At 58.0% G+C, this 25956-nt stretch overlaps 2 protein-coding genes across 3 annotated transcripts; both read right to left on the bottom strand.

Moving 5' to 3' along the window:
• Positions 1–54: 54 nt before the first annotated feature.
• On the bottom strand, positions 55–13954 carry DDX23 (DEAD-box helicase 23). 2 transcript variants are annotated; one of them, XM_036399832.2, is made up of 17 exons: positions 13875–13954; positions 12385–12590; positions 11295–11393; positions 11084–11180; positions 10459–10524; positions 9879–10017; positions 9667–9800; positions 9481–9593; positions 9256–9399; positions 7945–8170; positions 7694–7839; positions 6596–6773; positions 4284–4526; positions 3166–3317; positions 2957–3065; positions 1587–1761; positions 55–646 (listed from the first exon to the last, which is right to left on the bottom strand). In XM_036399832.2, the coding sequence occupies exons 2-17, from the start codon at positions 12588–12590 to the stop codon at positions 423–425; spliced, it is 2451 nt and encodes an 816-aa protein (XP_036255725.1). In that variant the 5' UTR covers positions 13875–13954; the 3' UTR covers positions 55–422. The 2 variants fall into 2 exon arrangements, with proteins under 2 accessions (XP_036255725.1, XP_036255726.1); XM_036399833.2 differs by having other exon boundaries at positions 9667–9797.
• Positions 13955–14537: 583 nt separating this feature from the next.
• On the bottom strand, positions 14538–25895 carry RND1 (Rho family GTPase 1). The gene is made up of 5 exons (XM_036399972.2): positions 25742–25895; positions 25567–25654; positions 22415–22524; positions 20393–20527; positions 14538–16259 (listed from the first exon to the last, which is right to left on the bottom strand). Exons 1-5 carry the CDS (start codon positions 25859–25861, stop codon positions 16014–16016), a joined length of 699 nt encoding a protein of 232 aa, XP_036255865.1. The 5' UTR covers positions 25862–25895; the 3' UTR covers positions 14538–16013.
• Between the last annotated feature and the right edge of the window lie 61 nt (positions 25896–25956).

Raw genomic sequence — 25956 nt, 5'->3', positions numbered from 1 at the left:
CAGGGGCTGGGCAATGGCACCCGGGGAAGGGAGAGGACGAGGAGGTGACACCGGTAACGCCGCTGCCGGTTTATTCCTGCAGCCTGGAGCTTCAGCTACAAAAAATAAACCCCAAAAACCCAAAGGATGAGGTGCAGACAGTCCCCAGGACAGCCAAAAAAAAAAACCCCAAAAAACCCAGCCCCACCCTGGCAGCAGGGAGGGACCGGCCCCCAAACAGCCTCCAGCAGCTCCTCCGCTCCATGGGGAAACTGGGAAGGGAATGGGAGAACAGGGGGGATATTTTGGGATAATCCCAGCCCCAATCTCTGCTTGTGGGCAGTCCTGGGGTTGCACAAGGAGCTGGGAAAAAAGAGCAGCCAGAGCAGTCCTGGCAGCCTTGCTGGTCCTGCTGTCCCCAGACGGGTGACAAAGGGGGGGCCTCAGGCGAAGATCGTCTCCTCCCGCCGCTTCTTGGTGAGGATGGTGCCCGGCTTGTGCTGGGCATCGGGGTGGTTTGCCAGCTCGGGGGGGCACGAGGACACGGGGCTCTCCAGGATGGCCTGTTTGAGGTCGTAGAACACCGTGGAGTCCTCCTTGGTGAGGAAGGTGATGGCCACGCCGCTCTTCCCTGCTCGGCCCGTGCGCCCAATGCGGTGGATGTAATCTGGGAGGGGGGGAAATGAAGGGTTCAGTGTGGGCAGTGCCAGGGCTGGGCACTCCCTGCAGCATCCCCTGCACTCCAGAGGCAGAGCTGGGCACCCCACAGACCCCTGGGTGTGGCAGCACTGGGGCTGGGCACCCCACACAGCACCAGCACCAGGGCCAAGTACCCCCCACACCACCAGTACCCAGGCTGGGCACCTACAGTGCCCCCAGTACCAGGCCCAGACACCCCCTGCCCTCCCAGCACCAGGGCTGGGCACTCCACAGACCCCTCAGCGTGGCAGCACCAGGGCTGGGCACCCCCCTACCCCCAAGAACCAATGCCAGGAATCCCCCCCAGCCCCTTGACAGAGGCAGCACCAGGGCTGGGCACCCCCACACCGGGGCTGGGCATCCCCCATTCCCTCAGCACCAGGGCTGGGCATCCCCCATTCCGTCAGCACCAGGGCTGGGCACCCTTCACACCCTCAACAACAGGTGTGGGCATCCCCCACACCCACAGCACTGAGGCTGGGCATCCCCCCACACCCTCAGTACTGGGGTTGGGCACCCCCATAACCTCAGCATTGGGGCTGGGCACCCCCCATAACCTCAGCATTGGGGCTGGGCACCCCCCATAACCTCAGCATTGGGGCTGGGCACCCCCACACTGAGGCTGGGCATCCCCACACCCTCAGCACCAGGGCTGGGCACCCTCCACACCCTCAGCACCAGGGCTGGGCACCTCTGCTCCCCCCTTGGTGAGGGCAGGGGGTACCAGGGCCAGGCACCCCCTGCACACCCAGTACCAAAGCTGGGCAACATCACAGCCTCTTCAGTGTGGCAGCACCAGGGCTGAGCAACCTCCCAAAGCCCCTCCAGTGCAGGGAACACCGGGATGAACCCCCCCAGCATGGGCACACAGCCCCCCCAGTGCCCCCCTGATGCCCCCCAAGCCTCACCCTCGATGTTCTTGGCCATGTCGTAGTTGACCACCATGGAGACGTCGTGGATGTCGATGCCACGTCCGGCCACGTCCGTGGCCACCAGGATGTCCTTGGCTCCAGCCTTGAGGTTGGAGAGGGCGAATTCTCTCTGCTCCTGGCCCTTGCCACCGTGCAGGGTGCAGGCATTGTACTGTGGGAACAGGGGGGTCAATGGGGGCACATCTCTGTCACAGATATATTTTATGGGAAATCCTTTTCATTAGGATTTTTTTCTCCTGAGAAGCTGAGAGGCCTCAGAGGAAAAGAAAACCAATAATTATCTGCTGCTGTGGAATGCAACAGGTGCATCTGTGATTGGTCTCATGTGGTTGTTTTTCATTAATGGCCAATCACAGTCCAGCTGTCTTGGACTCTGGTCAGTCACAAGATTTTATTATCATTATTTTCTATTCCTTTCAAGCCTTCTGATGAAATCCTTTCTTCTATTCTTTTAGTGTAGTTTTAATATATCATTCTCTTTTAATATAAAATAAAAAAACCTTTAGTTTAATATAAAATATACAATCTATTTAATATTAAATATAAAATCTATTTTATATAAAATCTATTTTATATAAAATCTATTTTATATAAAATCTATTATATAGATCTATATATAAATATATAAATCTATATATATTATATATATAAATGTATATATTTTTATATCTATAGATATAAATATATATTTATATATATAAATGAATTATATGTATTTATATACAATATAAAATCTAGTTTTTAATCTATTTTTTCTATAAAATCTTTATTATCATAAAATAATAAATCAGCCTTCTGAAACATGGAGTCAAGATTCTCTTCTCTTCCCTCATCCTGGGACCCCTCTGAACACCACCACATTTGGTGACCCCAAGTGACAAAAAATTCCACACATCCCCATGTGGGGACGAGGGGGACAGGGCTCAGGGTGACCCCCTGTCACAGCCATCTTTTATGAAAAATCCTTTCCTTAGGATTTTTCCTCCTGAGGAGCTGAGAGGCCTCAGAAATGAAATGTAAATAATAATTATCTGCTGCTGTGGAATGCAACAGCTGGATCCATGATTGGTCTCATGTGGTTGTTTCTAATGAATGGCCAATCACAGGCCAGCTGTTTTGGACTTTCTGTCCGAGCCACAACCCTTTGTTATCATTCCTTCTTTTTCTATTCTTAGCCAGCCTTCTGATGAAATCCTTTCCTCTGTTCTTTTAGTATAGTTTTAATATAATATACATCATAAAATAATAAATCAAGCCTTCTGAAACACGGAGTCAGATCCTCATCTCCTCCCTCATCCTCAGACCCCTCTGAACACGGTCACAACCCCCTCCCAGCCCAGCCTCACCCCCATCTTCTCCAGGGACTTGGCCAGCACATCGCAGCCCTTCTTCTGGTTGACGAAGATGATGATGGGCGGGTCGAAGCCCTGCTCCAGGATGGCCAACAGCTTCTTCCTGTTGTAAGAGCAGAAAGAGGAGGAGGAGGAGGAGGAGGAGACAGCTGAGCAAAGAGCTGCTGAAGGTCCAAGGCCAGCCCCAAATCCGTGCTCCTCACCTCTTCTCGGACTCGGACATGAGGAACACCTTCTGCTCCACCCTCTCGTGGGGTTTGCCCGCGGAGCCGATGTAAACCACGGCCGGGCGCCGCAGGTAACTGCGGGCCAGGCGCTCCACGGCGGGGGGCATGGTGGCTGTGAACATGACAGTCTGCAAGGCAAGGGGACAGCCACGTCCTGTCAGCTGGCAGTGTCCCCCCAGAGAGGAAGGAATGACCCCAGAGGGGCAGGAACATCATCCAGAGGGGCAGGAATGACCCAGAGGGGCAGGAATGATCCCAGTGGGGCAGGAATGACCCAGAGGGGCAGGAATGATCCCAGTGGGGCAGGAATGATCCCAGAGGGGCAGGAATGATCCCAGAGGGGCAGGAACATCACCCAGTAGGGCAGGAATGATCCCAGTGGGGCAGGAACATCACCCAGTGGGGCAGGAATGATCCCAGTGGGGCAGGAACATCACCCAGAGGGGCAGGAATGACCCAGAGGGGCAGGAATGACCCAGAGGGGCAGGAACATCATCCAGTGGGGCAGGAACATCATCCAGTGGGGCAGGAATGATCCCAGTGGGGCAGGAACATCACCCAGTAGGGCAGGAATGATCCCAGTGGGGCAGGAACAACCCAGAGGGGCAGGAATGATCCCAGTGGGGCAGGAATGTTCCCCATGGAGCAGGAATGACCCAGTGGGGCAGGAACATCACCCAGTGGGGCAGGAACATCACCCAGAGGGGCAGGAATGATCCCAGAGGAGCAGGAACATCACCCAGCAGGGCAGGAATGATCCCAGTGGGGCAGGAATGTTCCCCATGGAGCAGGAATGACCCCAGTGGGGCAGGAATGATCCCAGAGGGGCAGGAATGATCCCAGAGGGGCAGGAATGATCCCTGAGGGGCAGGAATATCCGCCAAGGAGCAGAAATGCCCCCACAGGGCAAAAATGTCCCCTTGTGGGGCAGGAATGACCCCTCATAGGGCAGGAAGCTCCACTGTGAGGCAGGAACATTCCTCCACCACAGAGCAGAACCGTGACTCCCATCCTCTCAACCCCTTCCCCAAAAACCCAAATTCTCCCTCCCCACCCCACAGGAACCGTCCTGGGCACCCCTTACCCACACCCACCTGTCTGTACTTGTGCTTCCCGGACTCAAAGTTGGCCAACATCTTCTCGGGGTCCTCAGCTTCATCAGTGTCAGGTTTCTGGTTGGTGACAGGCATGTGCTCCAGGATCTTCTGCACGTCAGGCTCGAAGCCCATGTCGATCATGCGGTCGGCCTCGTCCAGCACCACGTAGGTGCAGCGGCTCAGCACCAGGTACCGGTTCTCCAGCACGTCAATGAGCCGGCCCGGGGTGGCAATGACAATCTGGGGGGACAGGGGGGTTGGTGGGAGCAGCCCAAGGCTGAGCTGACCCCCCCGAGACCCCCCAAGATCCCCCCCACTTGTCAGGAAATTCCTCAGGCTGCCCTAGAAGCAGAGACCTTCAGAGAAGGTCTTGAAGGTCTCAGAAGACCTTGGCTCAGAGTCAGACACCTCTGTGTGTCTTTGAGAACCCCAGTGGGGCAGGAACGTGATCCCATGGAGCAGGAACATCCCTCAGTGAAGCAAGAATGATCCCACAAAGACACCTCTGTGTGTTTGACAACCCCAGTGGGGCAGGAACTGATCCCATGGAGCAGGAACATCCCTCAATGAAGGAGGAATGATCCCACAAAGACACCTCTGTGTGTCTTGGACTCCGTGTTTTCCATGGGTTAAAAATTTGTTTGTAACAATTTTTTATTTTTTTTTAACAATTTTGAAAAGTAAACTGGGAGTGGGAGATGGGATTAGGATTATTTTCCTGTCATTTTAGCTCCATTAATCATCCCATCATAAAGGCAGACAAGCACCCATGGAAACAATTATCAACTTCGTGGGAGGAGTTACAAACCACAAGAGTTTGAATAGAATGATTGTGAATTTATCACAGGGTGAAAATGTAGAATTTTGGGGTTTTTAGAATGGGGGTTCAAGAGGCAAGATGGAGGAATCTGGATGTGTCCAGTCTCTCCTTCTTCTTCTTCTTGGCCTCCATCTTCTGCTGTGATGGTGGCACTTTGGGATTGGTTTAGAGTAGAGACAAACTGTCTAACACAGGTGATGGGTATTGGAAAATGATTGTAAATAATGTAATGTAGTTTTTAGTATAAAAAGATAACTCCAGCCTAAGGTGGTCAGTGTGCCATTGTTCCAGATTGCAAGGCAAGATGTATTCTCTTATCACCTGTATGGCAGCTGTCCTTTGTCAACTGGGCAGTTTTGCAGTTTTCCTTATCTCTTCCACAATCACTCCTCTCTCAGGAGGGGACATCAGCTGATAACAGCTATGGAATGTCCCTCCATGGCTGATAAGGACTGCAGCATCCCATTGGGAGATGAGAGCCCAGAGGGAGGAGCCAAGCATTCCTACCTGGATACAATCTGAGATTTCAAACATTCCTACCTGGATACAATCTGAGATTTCAAACATTCCTACCTGGATAGAATCTGAGATTTCAAACATTCCTACCTGGATATAATCTGAGATTTCAAACATTCATACCCAGATAGAATCTGAGATTTCAAACATTCCTACCCAGATAGAATCTGAGATTTCAAACATTCCAACCTGGATCTAATCTGATATTTCAAACATTCCTACCTGGATACAATCTGAGATTTCAAACATTCCTACTCAGATATAATCTGAGATTTCAAACATTCCTACCTGGATAGAATCTGAGATTTCAAACATTCCTACCTGGATACAATCTGAGATTTCAAACATTCCTACCTGGATACAATCTGAGATTCTGGAACACCAGCACAGCTTCTCCACTGGATTCCCAGAGGAGCAGCTGCCTCTTCCACTGGATCCTCAGAGGAAGATTCCACCCTTTCCTACAGGATCCCTGCTCCAGCAGAACCACCCCTGACACTGCAGGAGGGCTGAGCCACAATTCCAATGGGACTGACACCAACACCCTGACCCACAGGGTGTCAGGTTGGGTTCTGACTCTGGCACTGTTGTTCTAGTGCACTGCATTGTTTATTTTATCCTTTTATTTTCTTCCCTATTAAAGAACTGTTATTTCCTGCTCCTATATTTTTTTGCCTGAGAGCCCCTAAATTTCAAATTTATAGCAATTTGGAGGGGTGGGGAGTTTCACATTCTCCATTTCAGGGGAGGCTCCTGCCTTCCTTAACACACACCTGTCTTTCCAAACCAAGACAACCATGAACCAATGTGCTGGACAGATCTCAGCAGGTCAGAGAAAGAACATTAAAGATAACAAAAAATAAACAACCTTGAGAAGGAGAGCCAAGGAACCCTGGCTTCTTCTTCAGTCTCAGGGCTGGGAAAAAGAGATTTTCCAACACCTGGGGGTTATCTCAACACCAGAGACCCTCACCTCGCAGCCCATGCGCAGCCGGAAGCCCTGGTCCTCGCGGGAGATGCCGCCGATCACGGCCACGGTGCGGATGCCCAGGGGTTTCCCAAATTTGATGGTTTCCTCCTCAATCTGCTGGGCCAGCTCACGGGTGGGGGCCAGGATGATGGCGTAGGGCCCCTGGTCTGACTCCTCGATGCTGCAGCATGGCAGGAGATGGGTGTGTCACTCACAGTGCCACATGTGTGCCCTCCAGTGTCACCCCATCCCCTCCAGCATGTCACTCTGGAACCCTGCCTCAATCCCCTGACAGTGTCACCCTGTCACACCATCCTGTCACCCTGTAACCCTGCCTCAATCCCCTGACAGTGTCACCCTGTCACACCATCCTGTCACTCTGGAACCCTGCCTCAATCCCCTGACAGTGTCACCCTGTCACCCCATTTGTCACCTGCACAGTGCCCCTTTGTCCTGACCCATCTGTAGTGTCACCCTGTCACACCATCCTGTCACTCTGTAACCTTGCCTCAATCCCCTGACAGTGTCACCCTGTCACCCCATCCTGTCACTCTGTAACTTTGCCTCAATCCCCTGACAATGTCACCCTGTCACCCCATTTGTCACCTGCACAGTGCCACTCTGTCCTGACCCCTCTGCAGTGTCACCCTGTCACACTATCCTGTCACTCTGGAACCTTGCCTCAATCCCCTGACAGTGTCACCCTGCCACCTCCACAGTGCCACCATATCTCAACCCCTCTGCAGCGTCATCATGTCACCCCATCCTGTCACATCCACAGTGCCACCCTGTCCTGACCCCTGTGCAGCCTCACCCTGCCACTCCCCCTGTCCCACGGGCAGTGTCACCCTGCCACTCCACCATGTCACTCTGTAACCCTGCCTCAATCCCCTGACAGTGTCAACCCTGTCACCCCATCCTGTCACCTGCACAGTCCCAACCCCTCTGCGGTGTCCCTCTGCCACTCCCCCCATCCCACAGGCAGCGTCCCTCTGCCACTCCCCTGTCCCACAGGCAGTGTCCCTCTGCCACTCCCCCCATCCCACAGGCAGCGTCCCCCTGCCACTCCCCCCATCCCACAGGCAGCGTCCCTGTGCCCACCGGTCGATTTTGGGCAGGGTGGTGATCCACACGAGCAGCGGGATCAGGAACGCCGCCGTTTTGCCGCTGCCGGTCTCGGCCACGCCGATGATGTCGCGGTTCTGCAGCCCGATGGGGATGGCCTGGCGCTGGATCGGGGTCGGCTCCTGCCGGGGGGAGCAGGTTGGGAGCAGAACTTCCCCTGTTCCCCCTCTCTGAATCCCTGACCACCCCTTTTCCCCCCTCCCCAGCTCCCCCCTCTCCGTGCCCACCTTGTATCCACACTTGTCAATGACCTCCAGGATGTGGGGGGGCAGGGAGGAGTCCTTCCAGGAGCGGATGGGATTTGGGATCTTGCCCCCCTTGGTGGTGATGCTGTAATCCTCACGGAAGATGCGCCAGTCCCTGTCTGTCATCTCGTCCAGCTTCTTCTGGGACCAGTGCCGGTCATCCCAGCGCTGCTTGGCCTCCTTCTTCCGCAGCTTCCGCAGCCGCGCCCTGGGGAGGGAAGGGATGGGGAAAAGGGGATAGGGATGGGGAAAAGGGGAGAGGGAAAGGGGGAAAGGGAGAGGGAAAAGGGAATGGGGAAAGGGAGAGGGACAGGGAAAGAGGGATGGGGAAAAGGGAGAAGGAAGGGGAAAAGGGGATAGGAAAAGGGGGATGAGGGAAAAGGGAATAGGGGAAAGGGAGAGGGAAAAGGGAATGAGGAAAGGGAAGAGGAAATGGGGAAAATGGAATGGAGGAAAGGGGAGAGAGACAGGGAAAGAGGGATAGGGAAAAGGGAGAGGGAAGGGGAAAAGGGAATGGGGGAAAGGGGATGAGGGAAAAAGGAATAGGGGAAAGGGAGAGGGAAAAGGGAATGAGGAAAGGGAAATGGGGGAAAGGGAAAGGGAGAGGGAGAAGGGGAAGGGAGAGGGGGAAAGGGGAGAGGGGGGAAGGGGGATGAGGGGAAAAGGGGAGAGGGACAGGGAAAGAGGGATGGGGAAAAGGGAGAGGGAAAGGGAAAAGGGAATGGGGGAAGGGGACAAGGGAAAAGGGAATAGGGGAAAGGGAGAGGGAAAAGGGAATGGGGAAAGGGAAAAGGAAATGGGGGAAAGGGAAAGGGAGAGGGGGAAGGGAGAGGAGGAAAGGGAGGGGGAAAGGGAGAGGGGGAGAGGGGAAAGGGGGATGAGGGAAAAGGGGAGAGGGACAGAGAAAGCGGGATGGGGAAAAGGGGATAGGGAAAGGACAATGAGGGAAAAGGGAGAGGGAAAGGGGAATGGGGAAGGGGAAAGTGGGATGGGGAAAGGAGAATAAAGGAAAAGGGAATGGGGAAATGGGAGAAGGAAAAGGGATGGGAGAAACGGGGATGAGGACAGGCAGACAAAGGAAGGGAATGAGGGCAGGGCAAGGAAAGGAATAACAAAAGGGAGTGAGGAAGGGGAAGGAGAAAGTGGATAAGGCTCACCCTGTGCCTCTAGGACACTTCTGCCAATTTCCTGCAGGATCTGCTGCAGCCCAGCTCCACATCCCAACCAAGCTAAGCCAGCCATGACCCCACACACACAACCCTCAGCATCCTCCCAGCTTCCCCAAAACCTCACTCCTCCTGCTCCTTCTCCTCCAGTGTCCTCCTCTTCTCCATCAGGTCCCCGTAGAACCGCGACTGCTCCCGTTTCTGCTGCTTCAGGTCGATGCCGGCGATGAAGCCACGGCCCAGCAGCTGCACCTGGTGCCTCTCCTTGTACCTGGAGCAGGGTATGAGCATCAGGAGCAGGCCCTGCACCCTGCAGGGACGCTCCCAGCCCTAGGGGCACCCCAGCACTCACAGGGGGTTGTAGTCGATGGAGGTGTCCTCTGATGCGTCCCACTCGAACACGAACTTGCGGTCGTTGAGGTGCCGCGTGCGCCGCCGCTTCTTCACCCCCCCCAGGTACCGCTCCTGCAGGACCCCAGGCTCAGTGGGACCCCCCCATCTTCCCCCCAGCCCCCCCTGGACCAGTCCCCAGCCCCACCTTGATGGCGTGGAGCTCTTTGCTTTTGTCCTTCTCCTCCCGGATCTTCTGCCTGCCCTCCTCATCCTCGGTGCCGTTGGTCTCCCGCTCCATGCGCTCGCGGCGCTCCCGGCGCTCGCGCTCCTGGGGGTCTTCTGGGGAGCAGGGGAAGGGGCTCAGAGCCAGCACCCACCCCCAGGGCTGGCTAGGGGGCTACAGGGATGAGTCCTTACCCAGCATCTTCCTGCCCATCTCCTGGAATTGTTTCCTCTTCTTCCTCTCCTCCTCCAGCAGCCGCTGTCGCTCCTCCACCTCCTGCTGCCGCCGCCGCAGGGCCTCGGCCTCCCGCTCCGCCTTGGACAGGAACTTGGGCTGGGATGGCAGAGAGGAAACATCACACTGGGCCTGCCTGACACCCCCTGTGCTGCTTGGGGTCCCCTCAGCCTTCTCTGCTCCCTCCTGAGCCCCCCCCAGGTCTCCCATTTCCCTCCTGTCCCTCTCAGGATCCCTCAGATGTCTCCACTCCCTGCCAGGGCTTTCCCTGTGTCCCCCAAACCTCCTTTCCGTCCTAGGGCCCTTCTGTGCCCCTCACCTTTCCCTGTTCCCTCCCAAGGTCTTTCTGCTCCCTCCTGGGGGTCCACCAGGCCTCCCCTGTCTCCACAGCCCCCCATGTGCCCTCCCTGCTCCATCCCATGATCCCTCCTGGGGTCCCTCTGCATCCCCAAGTTTCTCGGCCCTCCCTGTTCCCTCCTGGGGTCCCCACAAACATCCACACCCCCAGCAGAGGGAAAAGGCTCCTGTTCCTTCTCCCACCTTGGCTTCTGCCTCCTCTTCTGCCTTTTTCTTTGCCAGGAGCTCCTCCAAGGACAGCGGCTGTGCCTGCAAGTGAGGTCAGATGTCAGCATCACATCTGGGGACCTGAATCCCCTGGAACCACTTCCCAGGGACCTGAATCCTCTGGAACCACTCCCCAGGGACCTGAACCCTCTGGAACCACTCCCCAGGGACCTGAACCCTCTGGAACCACTCCCCAGGGACCTGAATCCTCTGGAACCACTTCCCAGGGACCTGAATCCCCTGGAGCCACTCCCCAAGGGCCTGGATCCACTGGAGCCACTTCCCAGGGACCTGAATCCCCTGGAGCCACTCCCCAAGGGCCTGGATCCCCCTGGAACCACTCCTGGGGACCTGGATCCCCTTGGAGCCACTCCTGGGGACCTGGATCCCCTTGGAGCCACTCCTGGGGACCTGGATCCCCTTGGAGCCATTCCTGGGGACCTGGATCCCTTAGAATCACTACTGGGGACCTGAATTCCTTGGAATCACTCCCCAGGGACCTGCATCCCCTGGAGCCACTCCTGGGTATCTGAATCCCCTGGAGCCACTCCCCAGGGAACTGGAGCCCCTCCCATCCAAGCCCCATCCACCCCCTCCTCACCTTCTCCTTCTTCAGGGCATTTTCCTCCTCTTCCTCTGCTTTCCGTGCCTCCCGATCCTTCCGAGACTTGGAGTCTTTCCCCCTGCCCGGGGACAAACTTCCAAAGAAAACCGCACCAGGAATAAGACACCAAGCACAGCCCTGGTGGATCCCCAACCTCCAGGGGATTCAGGGGAGAGCAGGAACCCCACAAAAAAGTGACAGGACCCACCTGGACCGCTTACGGTCCTTGTCCCTCCGGTGCCCATCCTTGTCCCTGTCCCGCTCCTTCTTGCTGCGCTCCCGGTCCCGCTCCTTGTGCCGCCGATCCCTGTGGGACAGGGGGGTCACAGCCCCACAGGGGGGTCCCAGCACGGCCCCACAGCCCTCACCCACCCTCTGCAGTGGTTTTGGTTTGTCAGCTTGAGATTTGGATAGTTTTGATATTTCCTGGCCAATGCAGCAGTGACTGTGGTGGGCTCAGTGCTGCCCAAACCCCAGTGCACTCAATTCCTGCTGTGAGGCAGGGTGATGAAAAAGGCAGAGCAGGCTCAAAACTTTAAAAGGGAGCCTCTTTAAAATAAATAAATAAATATTGTTAATAAATTTTTCTTTACACCCTCTTTAAAATAAATAAACACTGTTAATAAATTTTTCTTTATACCCTCTTTAAAATAAATAAACACTGTTAATAAATTTTTCTTTATACCCTTTTAAAAGAGTATAAAGAAAAATATATTAACCGTAACTAAAATAAAGAGTAACAAGAATCATAACAAAATCTTTACAATACTTCTTCTCCTCCCACAACCTTTTCTTTCCCACTGACAAAGCCATCAAAGCTCTCCCCAAACCACAGGGATAAATTTAAGATTTGGCTATTTTGATATTTCCTGGCCAATGAAGCAATGACTGTGGTGGGCTCAGTGCTGCCCAATCCCCAGTGTATTCAATCCTGCTGTGAGGCAGGGTGAGGAGGAAGGCAGAGCAGGCTCAAAACTTTAAAAGGGAGCCCCTTTATACCCTCTTTAAAATAAATAAATACTGTTAATACATTTTTCTTTATAATAAATAAATACTGTTAACAATTTTTTATACCCTTTTAAAAGGGAATAAAGAAAAATATATTAACAGTAATATATTTATTAATATAATAATCTTATAATTTATACAATTGCATTTATTAATATAATAATATAGATTTATTAATTATCAATACAAAACCTTCACAACACTTCTCCTCCCCTCATAACTTTTTATTTCCCACTGACGAATCCATCAAAGCTCTTCCCAAACCCCGGGGAGCCCCGGAGCTGCCTCACCTCTCTGTGGACTTGGAGCGGGACCGGGATCGGGAGCGGCTCCTCCGGCGCTCCCGGGATCGGTGCCGCTTCCGCTCCTTGGCCGGGGGGGAGCCCTTGCGCTCCCGGTCCCGCTCCCGGTCCCGTTCCGGGGAGCGGGAACGTTTCCTCTCCTCCTTCACCGGGGATGCGTCCCGATCCTTCTTGTCCGCCACTTCTCCGGCCATCTGTGGGGAGGTGGACACCGGGAGGGTCAGGGGGGGACCGGGAGGGAAACTGGGGTGCAGGGGAGAGACCCAGGAGGGAGAGAGAGGGGTTGTGATGGAAGAGAGGGACCCCAAGAAGGAGTGGGGAGGTCGAAGAGACCGCCAGGAGGGAATGGGGAGATGTCAAAGGACCCGGGGAAGGAACAGAGAGATGCCGAAAAGAAGCAGGGAGAGCTGGGGGACACCGGGATGAGCGAAAAGGGACCCTCAGGAGGGAGGGGGGGACCCGGGGAGAGCAAAAAGGGACCCTCAGGAGGGAAGGGGGAACCCGGGATGAGGGAAAAAAGACCCTCAGAAGGGAGAGGGGACCCTGGGAGGACGCAAAGGGACCCTCAGCAGGGAGGGGGGGGACCCGGGATGAGCAAATAGGGAGCCTCAGGAGGGAGAAGAGAACGCGGGATGAGAGAAAAGGGACCCTCGGGAGGGAGAGGGGAACGCGGGATGAGCTCAAAGGGAACCTCAGGAGGGAGGGGTGAACCAGAGGTGAGGGAAAAGGAACCCTCAGGAGGGAGAGGGGGAACCCAGGGTGAACAAAAAGGGACCCTGAGGAGGGAGAGGGGGACCCGGGGAGAGAGAAAAGGGACCCTCAAGAGAGAAGGGGGAACCCGGGATGAGGGAAAAGAGACCCTCAGGAGGGAGAGGGGACCCCGGGAGAACGCAAAGGAACCCTCAGGAGGGAGGGGAGGACACGGGGAGAGCGCAAAGGGACTCTCAGGAGGGAGTGGGGAACCCGGGATGGGAGAAAAGGAACCCTTGGGAGGGAGAAGGGAACGCGGGAGAGCGCAAAGGAACCCTCAGGAGGGAAAGGGGATCCTGGGAAGGCGCAAAGGGACCCTCAGGTGGGAGAGAGAGAAAAGGGACCCTCAGAAGGGAGAGGAAAACGCGGGATGAGCTCAAAGGGACCCTCAGAAGGGAGGGGAGGACCTGGGGGACCCCCGAGAGGGCACAGAGGGACCCCAACAAGGAACGGGAAGGGCTGGAAGGCCCCGAGGAGAGAACGTAGAGGGAAGGGGGGACCCTGAGAAGGCACAGGGAGCCCCGGGGAGTGGGCGCGGGGAGCCCTGAGGGACCCCGGAAAGGCTCCGTGAGGCCCGGGGGACACGGCGCAACGGCGCTCCAGGCCCTGCCGCTGGTACCCAGTACCGGGGCTCTGCCCGGTGCCGCGGCACCGGGGCTCTGCAGTCCCTGGGCCCCTCTCTCGCTCCCTGCAGTGCCCCCCGCTCGCTCCCACCGGTTTCCGCTCACCGCCGCAGCCCCGCGTTCAGCGCCGCCGCTCCGCCGCCATGTCTGCCGGGCCCGCGGGGCTTACCGGGACGGCGCGGGACTACAGCTCCCAGCAGCCTTCGCGGCATTGGACTACAGCTCCCGGCGTCCCCCGCGCGCTTCCGGCGACCCTGCGCGGTCGCAGAACCGCCGCGCCCCGTGATCCTTCCGCCGCGCGGCAGCTCCCCCCGCCCTCGGCAAAGAGTCCCCCGGGACGGTGTCCCCGTGGCCCTGAGCCCCCCCCCCCCCCCAGCCCGCAGGCAGCACCTCCTGCTTACCCAAATGAGGTCCCCAAGGTCTAGAGCACCCCAAAGCCTGGAGGAACCTTCCCGAGTCAGTGTCCCCCATGTCCCCGCACTCCCCCAAATCCCACGGGGACCCCCCCAGATCAGCAGCCCCACGCACCCCAAACTCACCAGGGACCACCAGATCAGTGTCCCTGCAGGACCTCCACCCCCCCATTCACAAGATCAGGGGGTCCCAAGCAGAGTTTGGGGGCAGAAGAGGTGGGGGGACACTTTTGGCACCCCCCTCCCCAAAAGACACCCCCGATCACATCAGTGTCACCATCAGCAGTGACACCAAAACATTCCAAAAGCTTCCAAAACCCACGATCCCTCCCCAAAGCACAGGGCCAGGCGGGGATGCACATAGGTAGGTGTTATATTTCTGATAATAAATAAGCTTTTTTAATAACACTGACATGGAACAGAGACACCCCCCCTATCCCCACCCCCCCCAAAATATAGTCCATAAAACAGCCCCCCCTCCCCCCTCCCCAACCCACAGGGTCCCCCAGGGCCAAGCAGCAGATGAGGGATGGGGGGAAGGGGGAGAGAACAGGATGAGTCCATGGATGAGTCCCATGATGTGCACCCCAAACCCCACAGGGATCCCCGGCACGGCGTCCCTGTGTCCCCCAAACCCACAGGGACCTCCCTGGGTTGGTGTCCTTGAGGCTCTGAGCACCCCAAACCCCCCAGGGATCCCCAGGATGGCGTCCCTGTGTCCCCCAAACCCACAGGGACCATCTCAGGTGATGTCCCTGAGGGTCTGAGCACCCCAAAGCCCTCTGGGTTGATGTCCCCAGGATCCTGTGCACCACAAACCTCCCAGGAACCATCCCAGGTGATGTCCTTGAGGGTCTGTGCACCCCAAACCCCACAGGGACCCTCCTGGGTTGATGTCCTTGAGGGTCTGAGCACCCAAACCCTGCAGAGACTCCTCTGGGTTGGTGTCCCCAGGGTCCTGAGCACCCCAAACCCCACAGGGTTGGTGTCCCCTGGGTCCTGTGCACCCCAAACCTCCCAGGGACCCCCCTGGGTTGATGTCCATAGGGTCCTGTGCACCCCAAATGCCATAGGGATCCCCAGGACAGCATCCCTGTGTCCCCCAAAACCCACAGGGACCATCCCAGGTGATGTCTCTGAAGGTCAGAGCACCCCAAACCCCCCAGGGACCCCTCTGGGTTGGTGTCCCCAGGGTCCTGTGCACCCCAAACCCCACAGGGACCTTCCTGGGTTGATGTCCTTGAAGGTTTGAGCACCCAAATCCCCCAGGGACCCCCCTGGATTGGTGTCCCCAGGGTCCTGTGCACCCCAAACCCCCCTGGGCAGACGTCTCCAGGGTCCTGTGTGCCCCAAATCCCCCAAGGACCCCTCTGGATTGATATCCCCGAGGGTCTGAGCACCTCAAACCCTGCAGGGACCCCTCTGGGTTCGTGTCCCTGGGGGTCTGAGCACCCCAAACCCCACAGGGTTGATGTCCCCAGGGTCCTGTGCACCCCAAATCTCACAGGATCGACGTCCTTGAGGTTCTGTGCACCCCAAACCCCCCAGGGACCCCCCTGGGTTGGTGTCCCTGAGGGTCTGAGTACCCCAAACACCCCAGGGACCCCCTCAGGGTTGGGAACCGGGTGAAGCCCTCCCCATAGCCCCCCTCCCAGGGCAAGGGCAGCACCCCAAACCCTCCTTCAGAGCAGGGGGGGGACCTCCCAAACCCTACCCAGCCCCTCCACACCCCATTCCCTGCTCTTGGGGGGAGGTTCCCAAATTTGGGGTGGGGAGGAAGGGGCTCTGTGTGTGTGTGCGTGTGTGTGTGTGTGTGATTCCCTTCCCCCCTTCACATGACGGAGCAGCTTTTTGCTTTTTCCTTCTTGAAGGTGGAGGAGATGAGCTCGGAGCGGCTGGGGAGGTGCAGGAGGCGCTTGGAGAGGCTGCGGCCGGGGCTGCGCGGCGGCTGCGGGGCGGCGCTGCTCAGGCACAGCCCGGACACGGCCCGGAAGATGCTGTGCACGCTTTTCTCCGAGGTGAACGCCGAGCACTCCAGGTAACCCTCGGCTCCCAACTGCCGGGCGGCCGCGCAGCCCTGGCGGAGAGCGGAGTCAGGCGGCGGGGCACCCCAAAGCCACCGGGACAGCCCCAAACTGAGCCCCAAAGCCACCGGGACAGCCCCAAATCCACTGGGACAGCCCCAAAGCCACCGGGACAGCCCCAAAGCCACCGGGACAGCCCCAAACTGAGCCCCAAAGCCACCGGGACAGCCCCAAACCCACCAGGACAGCCCCAAACTGAGCCCCAAAGCCACCGGGACAGCCCCAAATCCATTGGGGTACCCCAAAGCCACCGGGACAGCCCCAAATCCATTGGGGTACCCAAAATCCACCGGGACAGCCCCAAACTGAGCCCCAAACCCACTGGGACAGCCCCAAACTGAGCCCCAAACCCACCGGGACAGCCCCAAACCCATTGGGACAGCCCCAAATCCACCGGGACAGCCCCAAATCCACCGGGACAGCCCCAAACCCATTGGGATATCCCAAAGCCACCGGGACAGCCCCAAATCCACTGGGACAGCCCCAAATCCACCGGGACAGCCCCAAACTGAGCCCCAAATCCATCGGGACAGCCTCAAACCCACCAGGATATCCCAAAGCCACCGGGACAGCCCCAAACTGAGCCCCAAACCCATCAGGACAGCCCAAAGTCATTGGGATATCCCAAATCCACCAGGACAGCCCCAAACCCACTGGGACAGCCCCAAACTGAGCTCCAGAAACACCAGGAGAGCCCAAAACCACCAGGATATCCCAAATCCACCGGGACAGCCCCAAATCCACTGGGACAGCCCAAAGTGAGCCCCACAAACACCACAGGGACAGCCCCAAACACACTGGGATATCCCAAACACACCGAGGCAGCCCAAAGTCATTGGGATATCCCAAAGTGAGCCCCACAAACACCGGGACAGCCTGAACACAGTGGGATATCCCAAATTCACTGGGACAGCCCCAAACCCACCGGGATATCCTAAACTGAGCCCCAAACACATTGGGACAGCCCAAAGTGAGCCCCACAAACACCACAGGGACAGCCCCAAAGTCATTGGGATATCCCAAATCCAGCGGGACAGCCCCAAACCCACCGGGATACCCCCAAACTGAGTCCCACAAACCCATCAGGACAGCCCAAAGTGAGCCCCACAAACACCAGGACAGCCCCAAACACACTGGGATATCCCAAATCCACCAGGACAGCCCAAAGTCATTGGGATATCCCAAATCCACTGGGACAGCCCCAAACATTGGGACAGCCCAAATCCACCGGGACAGCCCAAAGTCATTGGGATATCCCAAACTGAGCCCCAATTCCACCGGCATATCCCAAACCCACCGGGACAGCCCCAAACCCACCGGGGTACCCTAAACTGAGCCCCAAATCCACTGGGACAGCCCCAAACCCACTGGGATATCCTAAAGCCACCCCCAAACCCATCAGGACAGCTCAAAGTGAGCCCCACAAACCCATTGGGACAGCCCAGACCCACCAGGACAGCCCCAAACCGACTGGGACAGCCCAGAGTCATCGGGATATCCCAAACCCACCGGGACAGCCCAAAGTCATTGGGATATCCCAATTCCACCAGGATATCCCAAACCCACCCCCAAACCCATTGGGACAGCCCAAAGTGAGCCCCATAAACCCATCAGAACAGCCCAAACCCACCAGGACAGCCCCAAACTGATTGGGGCTGGGCTATACCAGCCCCAATATATCATTGGGATATCCCAAACCCACCGGGACAGCCCAAAGTCATTGGGATATCCCAATTCCACCAGGATATCCCAAACCCACCGGGACAGCCCAAACCGAGCCCCACAAACACCGGGACAGCCCAAAGACATTGGGATATCCCAAACTGAGCCCCAAACCCACCGGGACAGCCCAAACCGAGCCCCACAAACACCGGGACAGCCCAAAGTCATTGGGATATCCCAAACTGAGCCCCAAATCCACCGGGACAGCCCAAAGTGAGCCCCACAAATACCAGCACAGCCCAAAGTCATTGGGATATCCCAAACTGAGCCCCAAATCCACCGGGACAGCCCAAAGTGAGCCCCACAAACACCAGCACAGCCCAAAGTCATTGGGATATCCCAAACTGAGCCCCAAATCCACCGGGACAGCCCAAAATGAGCCCCACAAACACCGGGACAGCCCAAAGTCATTGGGATATCCCAAACTGAGCCCCAAATCCACCGGGACATCCGAAACACACCAGGATATCCTAAATCCACCGGGACACCCCAAAATGAGCCCCAAAAACACCAGGACAACCCAAACTAAGCCCTGTGCAAGCACAGGGACACCTCAAACCCACCAGGATATCCCAAACCCACCCCCACAAACACCAGGACACCCCCAAACATCGGGATATTCCAAACTGAGCCCCACAAACACCGGGACAGCCCAAAGTCATTGGGATGTCTCAAATCCACCGGGATATCTCAAACTGAGCCCCAAATCCACTGGGACAGCCCAAAGTGAGTCCCACAAACATCAGGACACCCCTAAACTCACCCCCACAAACACCAGGACACCCTAAAGTGAGCTCCACCAACACCAGGACAACCCAAACCCACCGGGACAGCCCAAAGTCATCGGGATATCCCAAATCCATCAAGACAGCCCAAACCCACTGGGACAGCTCAAAGTGAGCCCCACAAACACCAGGACGCCCCCAAACCCACCCCCACAAACACCAGGACACCCCCAAACCCACTGGGATATCCCAAACATTGGAACAGCCCAAACTGAGCCCCACAAACCCATGGGGACAGGCCAAAGTCATTGGGATATCCTAAACTGAGCCCCAAACCCATCGGGACACCCCAAACTGAGCCCTGTGCAAACACCAGGATCCCCCAAAACCCACCCCCAAATCAAACCACTGGGACACCCCAAAAATCACCCCCAGAAATGCCAGGATCCCACAAAATCATATCAGACCACTGGAACACCCCAAATCCACCTCCACAAACATCAGAACACCCCAAATCCACCCCCAAAACCACTGGGACACCTCAAATTGACCCCTGTGCAAACACCGGGATCCCCTAAAACCCACTCCCACATTGGGCCACCGGGACACCCCAAAAATCACCCCTAAAAACCACTGGGATCCTCCAAAACCATATCAAACCACTGGGACATCCCAAAAATCACCCCTAAAAACACTGGGATCCCCCAAAACCATATCAGACCACTGGGACACCCCAAAAATCACACCTAAAACCACTGGGATCCCCCAAAACCATATCAGACCACTGGGACACCCCAAAAATCACACCTAAAACCACTGGGATCCCCCAAAATCATATCAGACCACTGAGACATCCTAAAAATCACCCGCACAAACACCAGGACACCCCAAAACCATATTAGACCATCAAGACACCCCAAATATCACCCCTAAAAATACTGGGATCCCCCCAAAACCATATTATACCACCAAGACATCCCAAAAATCACCCCAAAACCATATCAGACCACTGGGACACCCCAAAAATCACCCCCACAAACACCAGGACACCCCAAAACCATATCAGACCACCAGGACACCCCAAAAATCACACCTAAAACCACTGGGATCCCCCAAAACCATATCAGACCACTGGGACACCCCAAAAATCACACCTAAAACCACTGGGATCCCCCAAAACCATATCAGACCACTGGGACATCCCAAAAATCACCCCTAAAAACACTGGGATCCCCCAAAACCATATCAGACCACTGATACACCCCAAAAATCACCCCAAAACCATATCAGACCACCGGGACACCCCAAAAATCACCCCCACAAACACCAGGACACCCCAAAACCATATCAGACCACCGAGACACCCCAAAAATCACACCTAAAACCACTGGGATCCCCCAAAACCATATCAGACCACTGATACACCCCAAAAATCACCCTAAAACCATATCAGACCACTGAGACACCCCAAAAATCACCCCAAAACCATATCAGACCACCGAGACACCCCAAAAATCACCCCAAAACCATATCAGACCACCGAGACACCCCAAAAATCACCCCCCTGCAAACACTGGGATCCCACCAAACCCCCCCCCATAATCAGACCACCGGGACACCCCAATCCCACCCCCTCACAGCCGTCGGGGCCCCCCCAAACCCTCCGGGCCCCCCCAGACCTGCTCGTAGGAGATGGGCGCCTGTTTCTGGTGCGAGAGCTCCAGCAGCGTGCTCAGGTCTGTCCTCAGGTCCGTCTTGCAGCCAATGAGCAGCACCCGGGTGTTGGGGCAATAATCCAGGATTTCTGTCTTCCACTGAGGGGTCAGGGCACCTCTCAGAGGGACAGGGGACACCCAAAAGCCGCTCCCTGTCACCCCACGGCGGGGTGGTGTCTCCATGTGCCAGCCTTGACCCCACAGAGATACCCCCAGGAATCCCCCAGATCCCACAGAAATGTCCCCAGGGCAGTGCCCTCACATCCCTGAACCCCCCAGATCCCACAGAAATACCCTCAGGACAGTGGCCCCACATCCCTGAGCCCCCAAACCCCACAGAGATACCCCCAGGAATCCCCCAGATCCCACAGAAATGTCCCCAGGGCAGTGTCCTCACATCCCTGAGCCCCCCAGATCCCATAGAAATACCCTCAGGACAGTGCCCCCACATCCCTGAACCCCTCAGACCCCACAAGAGCCCCCCAAACCCCACAGAGATACCCCCAGGAACCCCCCAGACCCCACAGGAGCCCCCCAAACCCCACAGAAACACCCCCAGGACAGAGTCCCCACATCGCTGAGCTCCCAAACCTCACAGGGACCCTCCAGGCTGGTGCCCCTACATCTCTGAGCCCCCCAAACCCTATGGGACCCCTTGGACTGGTGTCCCCACAACTCTGAGCCCCCCAAACCCCACGGGGACCCTCCAGGCCGGTGTCCCCACATTTGTGAGTCCCCAAACCCCACAGCGTCAGTGTCCCCACATCTCTGAGCCCCCAAACCCAATGGGGACCCTTTCAGGCTGGTGTTCCCACATCTGAGTCCCCTAAACCCAGAGGGACCACCCAGGCTCGTGTCTCCACATTTGTGAGCCCCCCAAACTCCATGAGAACCCCTCGGGCTGGTGTCCCCACATCCCTGAGACCCTTAAACCCCACAGCATCAGTGTCCCCACATCCCCGAGCCCCCCAACCCCACAGGGACCCCTCAGGCTGGTGTTCCCACATCCCTGAATACCCCAGACCCCACAGGAGCCCCCCAAACCCCACAGAAATAGCCCCAGGACAGATCCTCACATCCCTGAACCCCCTAAACCCCACAGAAATACCCCCAGGACAGCATCCCTACATCCCTAAACCCCACAGAAATACCCTCAGGACGGCGTCCCCACATCCCTGAACCCCACAGAAATACCCCCAGGACGGTGTCCCCACATCCCTGAACCCCCTAAACCCCACAGAAATACCCCCAGGATGGCGTCCCCACATCCCTGAACCCCCTAAACCCCACAGAAATACCCCCAGGACAGATCCTCACATCCCTGAACCCCCCAAACCCTACAGAAATACCCCCAGGACAGATCCTCACACCCCTGAACCCCCTAAACCCCACAGAAATACCCCCAGGACAGTGTCCCCACATCCCTGAACCCCACAGAAATACCCCCAGGACAGATCCTCACATCCCTGAACCCCCTAAACCCCACAGAAATACCCCCAGGACAGCATCCCTACATCCCTGAACCCCACAGAAATACCCCCAGGACGGCGTCCCCACATCCCTGAACCCCACAGAAATACCCCCAGGACGGCGTCCCCACATCCCTGAACCCCACAGAAATACCCCCAGGACAGCATCCCCACATCCCCGAGCCCCCTAAACCCCACAGAGATAACTGCAGGACAGATCCTCACATCCCTGAACCCCCCAAACCCCACAGAAATATCCCCAGGACGGTGTCCCCACATCCCTGAACCCCACAGAAATACCCCCAGGACGGTGTCCCCACATCCCTGAACCCCACAGAAATACCCCCAGGCCAGATCCTCACATCCCTGAACCCCACAGAAATACCCCCAGGACAGCATCCCCACATCCCCGAGCCCCCCAAACCCCACGGGGACCCCCCCAAGCTGGCATCCCCACATCCCTGAGCCCCCCAACCACCCCGGGCGCACCGTCCCGGGCTCTGAGCCCCCTCCCCACCTTCTTGGTGGCGCTGTCGAGGGTCTCGGGCCGGCTGACATCGAAGCAGAGCAGGACGGCGTCCGAGTCGCTGTAGCACAGGGGCCGCACGTTGTCATAGTAGGGGGAGCCTGGGGGAAAGGGGGGGGGGGGTCACTGCTGAGCCCCCCCACCCCCGGGACACGGGAAAGGGGGGCTGGGAAAGGGACACGGCCCCCCCGTGCGAAATGGGGTGGGGGCATGGGTAATAGAGAGCCCAAAAGGGGCAGAGCACCCCCCTAAAAGGGACAGAGCACCCCCCCTAAAAGGGACAGAGCCCCCCCCTAAAAGGGACAGAGCCCCCCCCAAAAGGGACAGAGCCCCCCCCAAAAGGGACAGAGCACCCCCCCCAAAAAGGGACAGAGCACCCCCCCCCTAAAAGGGACAGAGCACCCCCCCTAAAAGGGACAGAGCACCCCCCTAAAAGGGACAGAGCACCCCCCAAAAGGGACAGAGCACCCCCCCCAAAAGGGACAGAGCACCCCCCCCAAAAGGGACAGAGCACCCCCCCCCCTAAAGGGACAGAGCCCCATTCCTGTTCCAAGTGGGGACACAGCTCTAGAGACCCCCAAAAGAGACAGAGCCCCCCAAAAGGGACAAAGGCCTATTCCTGCTTGGGGTGGGGGTAAAGCTCTAGAGACCCCCAAAAGGCACAGAACCCCCTCGTCCCGACTGGGGTGGGGGCACAGCTCTAGAGACCCCCCAAAAGGGACACAGCCCCCTAAAGCAGACACAGCCCCACTCCTGTCCTGAGTGGGGGCACAGCTGTAGAGATCCCAAAAGGAACAGAGCCCCCCAAAACGGACACAACCCGTAGACCCCAAAAGAGACAGAGCTCCCCAAAACGGACACAAACCCTAAAACAGACACAGCCCCATTCCTGCCAAGGGTGGGGACACGGCTCTAGGGACCCCAAATGGGACACAGCCCCCCAAAAAGGCACAGAGCCCCTAAAAGGGACAGAGTCCCATTCCTGCTCAGGGTGGGGACACAGCTCTAGAGACCCCAAAAGGGACAGAGTCCCCCCAAAATGGACAGAGCCCCTAAAGCAGACACAGCCCCTTGTCCTGACTGGGATGGGGACATGGCTCTAGAGACCCCAAAGGGGACAGAACACCCCAAAAGGGACACAGCTCCCCAAAAGGGACACAGCTCTAGAGACCCCAAAAGGGACAAGGCCCCACAAAACAGACACAGCTCCCCAAAAGGCACAGAGCCCCCCAAAGAAGACACAGCTCCCCAAAAGGGACAGACGGACACAGAGCTCTAGAGACCCCCAAAAGGGACACAGCTCCTAAAACAGACACAGCCCCATTCCTGCCCAGGGTGGGGACACAGCTCTAGAGACCCCAAAAGGGACAGAGCCCCCCAAAAGGGACAGAGGCCCATTCCTACTTGGGGTGGGGACACAGCTCTAGGGACCCCTAAAAGGCACAGAGCCCCCCAAAACAGACACAGCTCCCCTCCTGCTCAGGGTGGTGGCTCACAGCTCTAGAGAACCCCAAGAAGGACACAGGGACACGGCTCTAGAGCCCCCAAAAAGGGACACAACCCCCCCAAAACAGACACAGCCTGATTCATACCCACGGTGAGGGCTCAGCTCTAGAGACCCCCAAAAAGGGACAGAGCCCCATTCCTGCCTGGAGAGAGGGGCACAGCTCTGGAACCCCCTGAAAAGGGACAGAGCCCCCCAAAACAGACATAGCCCCATTCCTACCTGCTGTGGAAACACAGCTCTAGGGACCCCAAAAGGGACAGAGCCCCCCAAAACGGGCACAGCCCTATTCCTGCCCGGGGTGGGGACACAGCTCTAGAGATCCCCAAAAGGGACAGATGGACACACAGCCCTAGAGCCCCCCAAAAGCGACAGAGCCCCCCAGAAGCGACAGAGCCCCATTCCTGCTTGGGGTGGGGACACAGCTCTAGAGATCCCCAAAAGGCACAGAGCCCCCCCAAAACGGGCACAGCCCCATTCCTGCCCGGGGTGGGGACACAGCTCTAGAGCCCCCCAAAAGGGACAGACGGACACACAGCTCTAGAGCCCCCCAAAAGGGACAGAGCCCCGCTGGGGCCGGGGAGAGGGGCACAGCTCCGGAACCCCCCCAAAAACGCCACCTCCGTCCCCGCAGCCCATGAGCGTCGCATCGCGCCTTCGCCAGGCAGCGGGAAATGGAGCCCGCGGTGTTTATGTAACAACCCCCCCGCCCCCCCTCCCATTTTGGGGAGCCCCGGCAGCACCGAGGGGGGCTCGGGATAGGGGGGGAACCGCAGGAGGGGGTGCCACACGCTGCCACCCGCCCGGGGTCCCCGGGGACACGGAGCCGCCAGCACCGCACCCGGGACTGCGGGGAACGCGGCGCGGGGAGGGGGTGCGGGAGGTTGGGGGGGGTCAATGGGGTTGGGGGCGTCCCCCCCCACACCCCCCCGGCCCCCCCAAAAGGCCTCGGAGGGGTTTCGCAGCCCAGACGCTCCGTGCACGGAATAGCAAAGAGGCTGCGCCAGCGCATCGCCATGGCAACCGGGGACCGGCGGGGACCCCCCCTCCACACCGGGGGGGACACTGCAGCACCGGGCAGGGCTGCCCCGACCCCCCCCACCCCCAAAATATTCGGGGTGCCCGAGGAAGGAGAACAGCGGGGTGTCCCATAATCCGCCCCATTCAGGCAGGGGGGGCTCAGCGGTGTGGGGACCCCCCCCCCCAAGGAAGGGGTTCAGCCTCCTGTGACCCCCCCCAGTCCCCGACCCCCCCCTGTGACTGTGGGGTCGGTCCCTGGGGAGTGCCTGTGCCCCCCACACCCACGGCTATGATCCTAAACCTGAACCCCCCCTCAGCGCGGTCACCGAGCTCCCTGCGCCGCCGCAGGGACCCCAAAACACCCCCGGCCCCCCAGAACCCCAACAAGGCCATCAAGGACCCTTCCCCCCGGCGCTGCAGGTCCCCAAAACACCCTCGGGATGCCAAAACACCCCCACTGCAGGGACCCCTCGCTCACTGCAGCATCCCAACCACGACCGCCCAAAAACCCCAAAGCACCTTCCCCGATCAGGCCCGGGGCAGCCCCCGCCCCACTCCCCCGGTACCGGAGCCCCCGCCAACCCCCCAAACATGCACCGTGCGTGTCTCCCCCCGGTACCGGAGGTGTCCCAGAGGCTCAGTTCCACCCGCTGCTCCTCGCTGGCCAGACACGCCGTGTAGTTCTCAAACACGGTGGGCACGTACGTCTGCAACGGCACCGAGAGCGTCAGCGCCCGGTCGGTGCCGCTTTACCGGCGCCCGCTGCCGGTTCCCCGGTGCCGGTCAGGGCTCACCTCGGGGTAGCAATCCTTGGCCAGCACCTGCAGCATGGCCGTCTTGCCGCACTGCACGTCACCCACCAGCACCAGCTTGCACCGGGCCGGGGCGGCCGGTGCCGGCCTCCGCTCCCGCATGGCGGCGGCGCGCACGGGTCCCCCGTGCTCGCACCCACCCACCGCCCTGCGCCCCGCCGCCGCAGCGCCCATATATACCCCGCCGGCTGCGGGGC

The sequence above is a fragment of the Molothrus ater genome, chromosome 30 (assembly GCF_012460135.2).
Source record: "Molothrus ater isolate BHLD 08-10-18 breed brown headed cowbird chromosome 30, BPBGC_Mater_1.1, whole genome shotgun sequence".
NCBI lineage: Eukaryota > Metazoa > Chordata > Aves > Passeriformes > Icteridae > Molothrus > Molothrus ater.
The sequence above is the reverse complement of the archived record's forward strand: the minus strand, read 5'-3'. Positions and strand labels throughout refer to the sequence as shown.

Bases quoted from the DNA above. Each gene is read 5' to 3' on its own strand.
- DDX23 (XM_036399832.2), bottom strand. From the start codon at position 12,590: ATGGCCGGAGAAGTGGCGGACAAGAAGGATCGGGACGCATCCCCGGTG. The intron at 10,525-11,083 runs GTGAGGAGGGGG...CCTCACTTGCAG, and splicing joins ATGCCCTGAAGAAGGAGAAG to GCACAGCCGCTGTCCTTGGA. The intron at 9,801-9,878 runs GTAAGGACTCAT...CCTGCTCCCCAG, and splicing joins GATGGGCAGGAAGATGCTGG to AAGACCCCCAGGAGCGCGAG.
- RND1 (XM_036399972.2), bottom strand. From the start codon at position 25,861: ATGCGGGAGCGGAGGCCGGCACCGGCCGCCCCGGCCCGGTGCAAGCTG. The intron at 25,655-25,741 runs GTGAGCCCTGAC...GTGCCGTTGCAG, and splicing joins CCAAGGATTGCTACCCCGAG to ACGTACGTGCCCACCGTGTT. The intron at 16,260-20,392 runs GTCTGGGGGGGC...GCTCTCCGCCAG, and splicing joins CGCCCATCTCCTACGAGCAG to GGCTGCGCGGCCGCCCGGCA.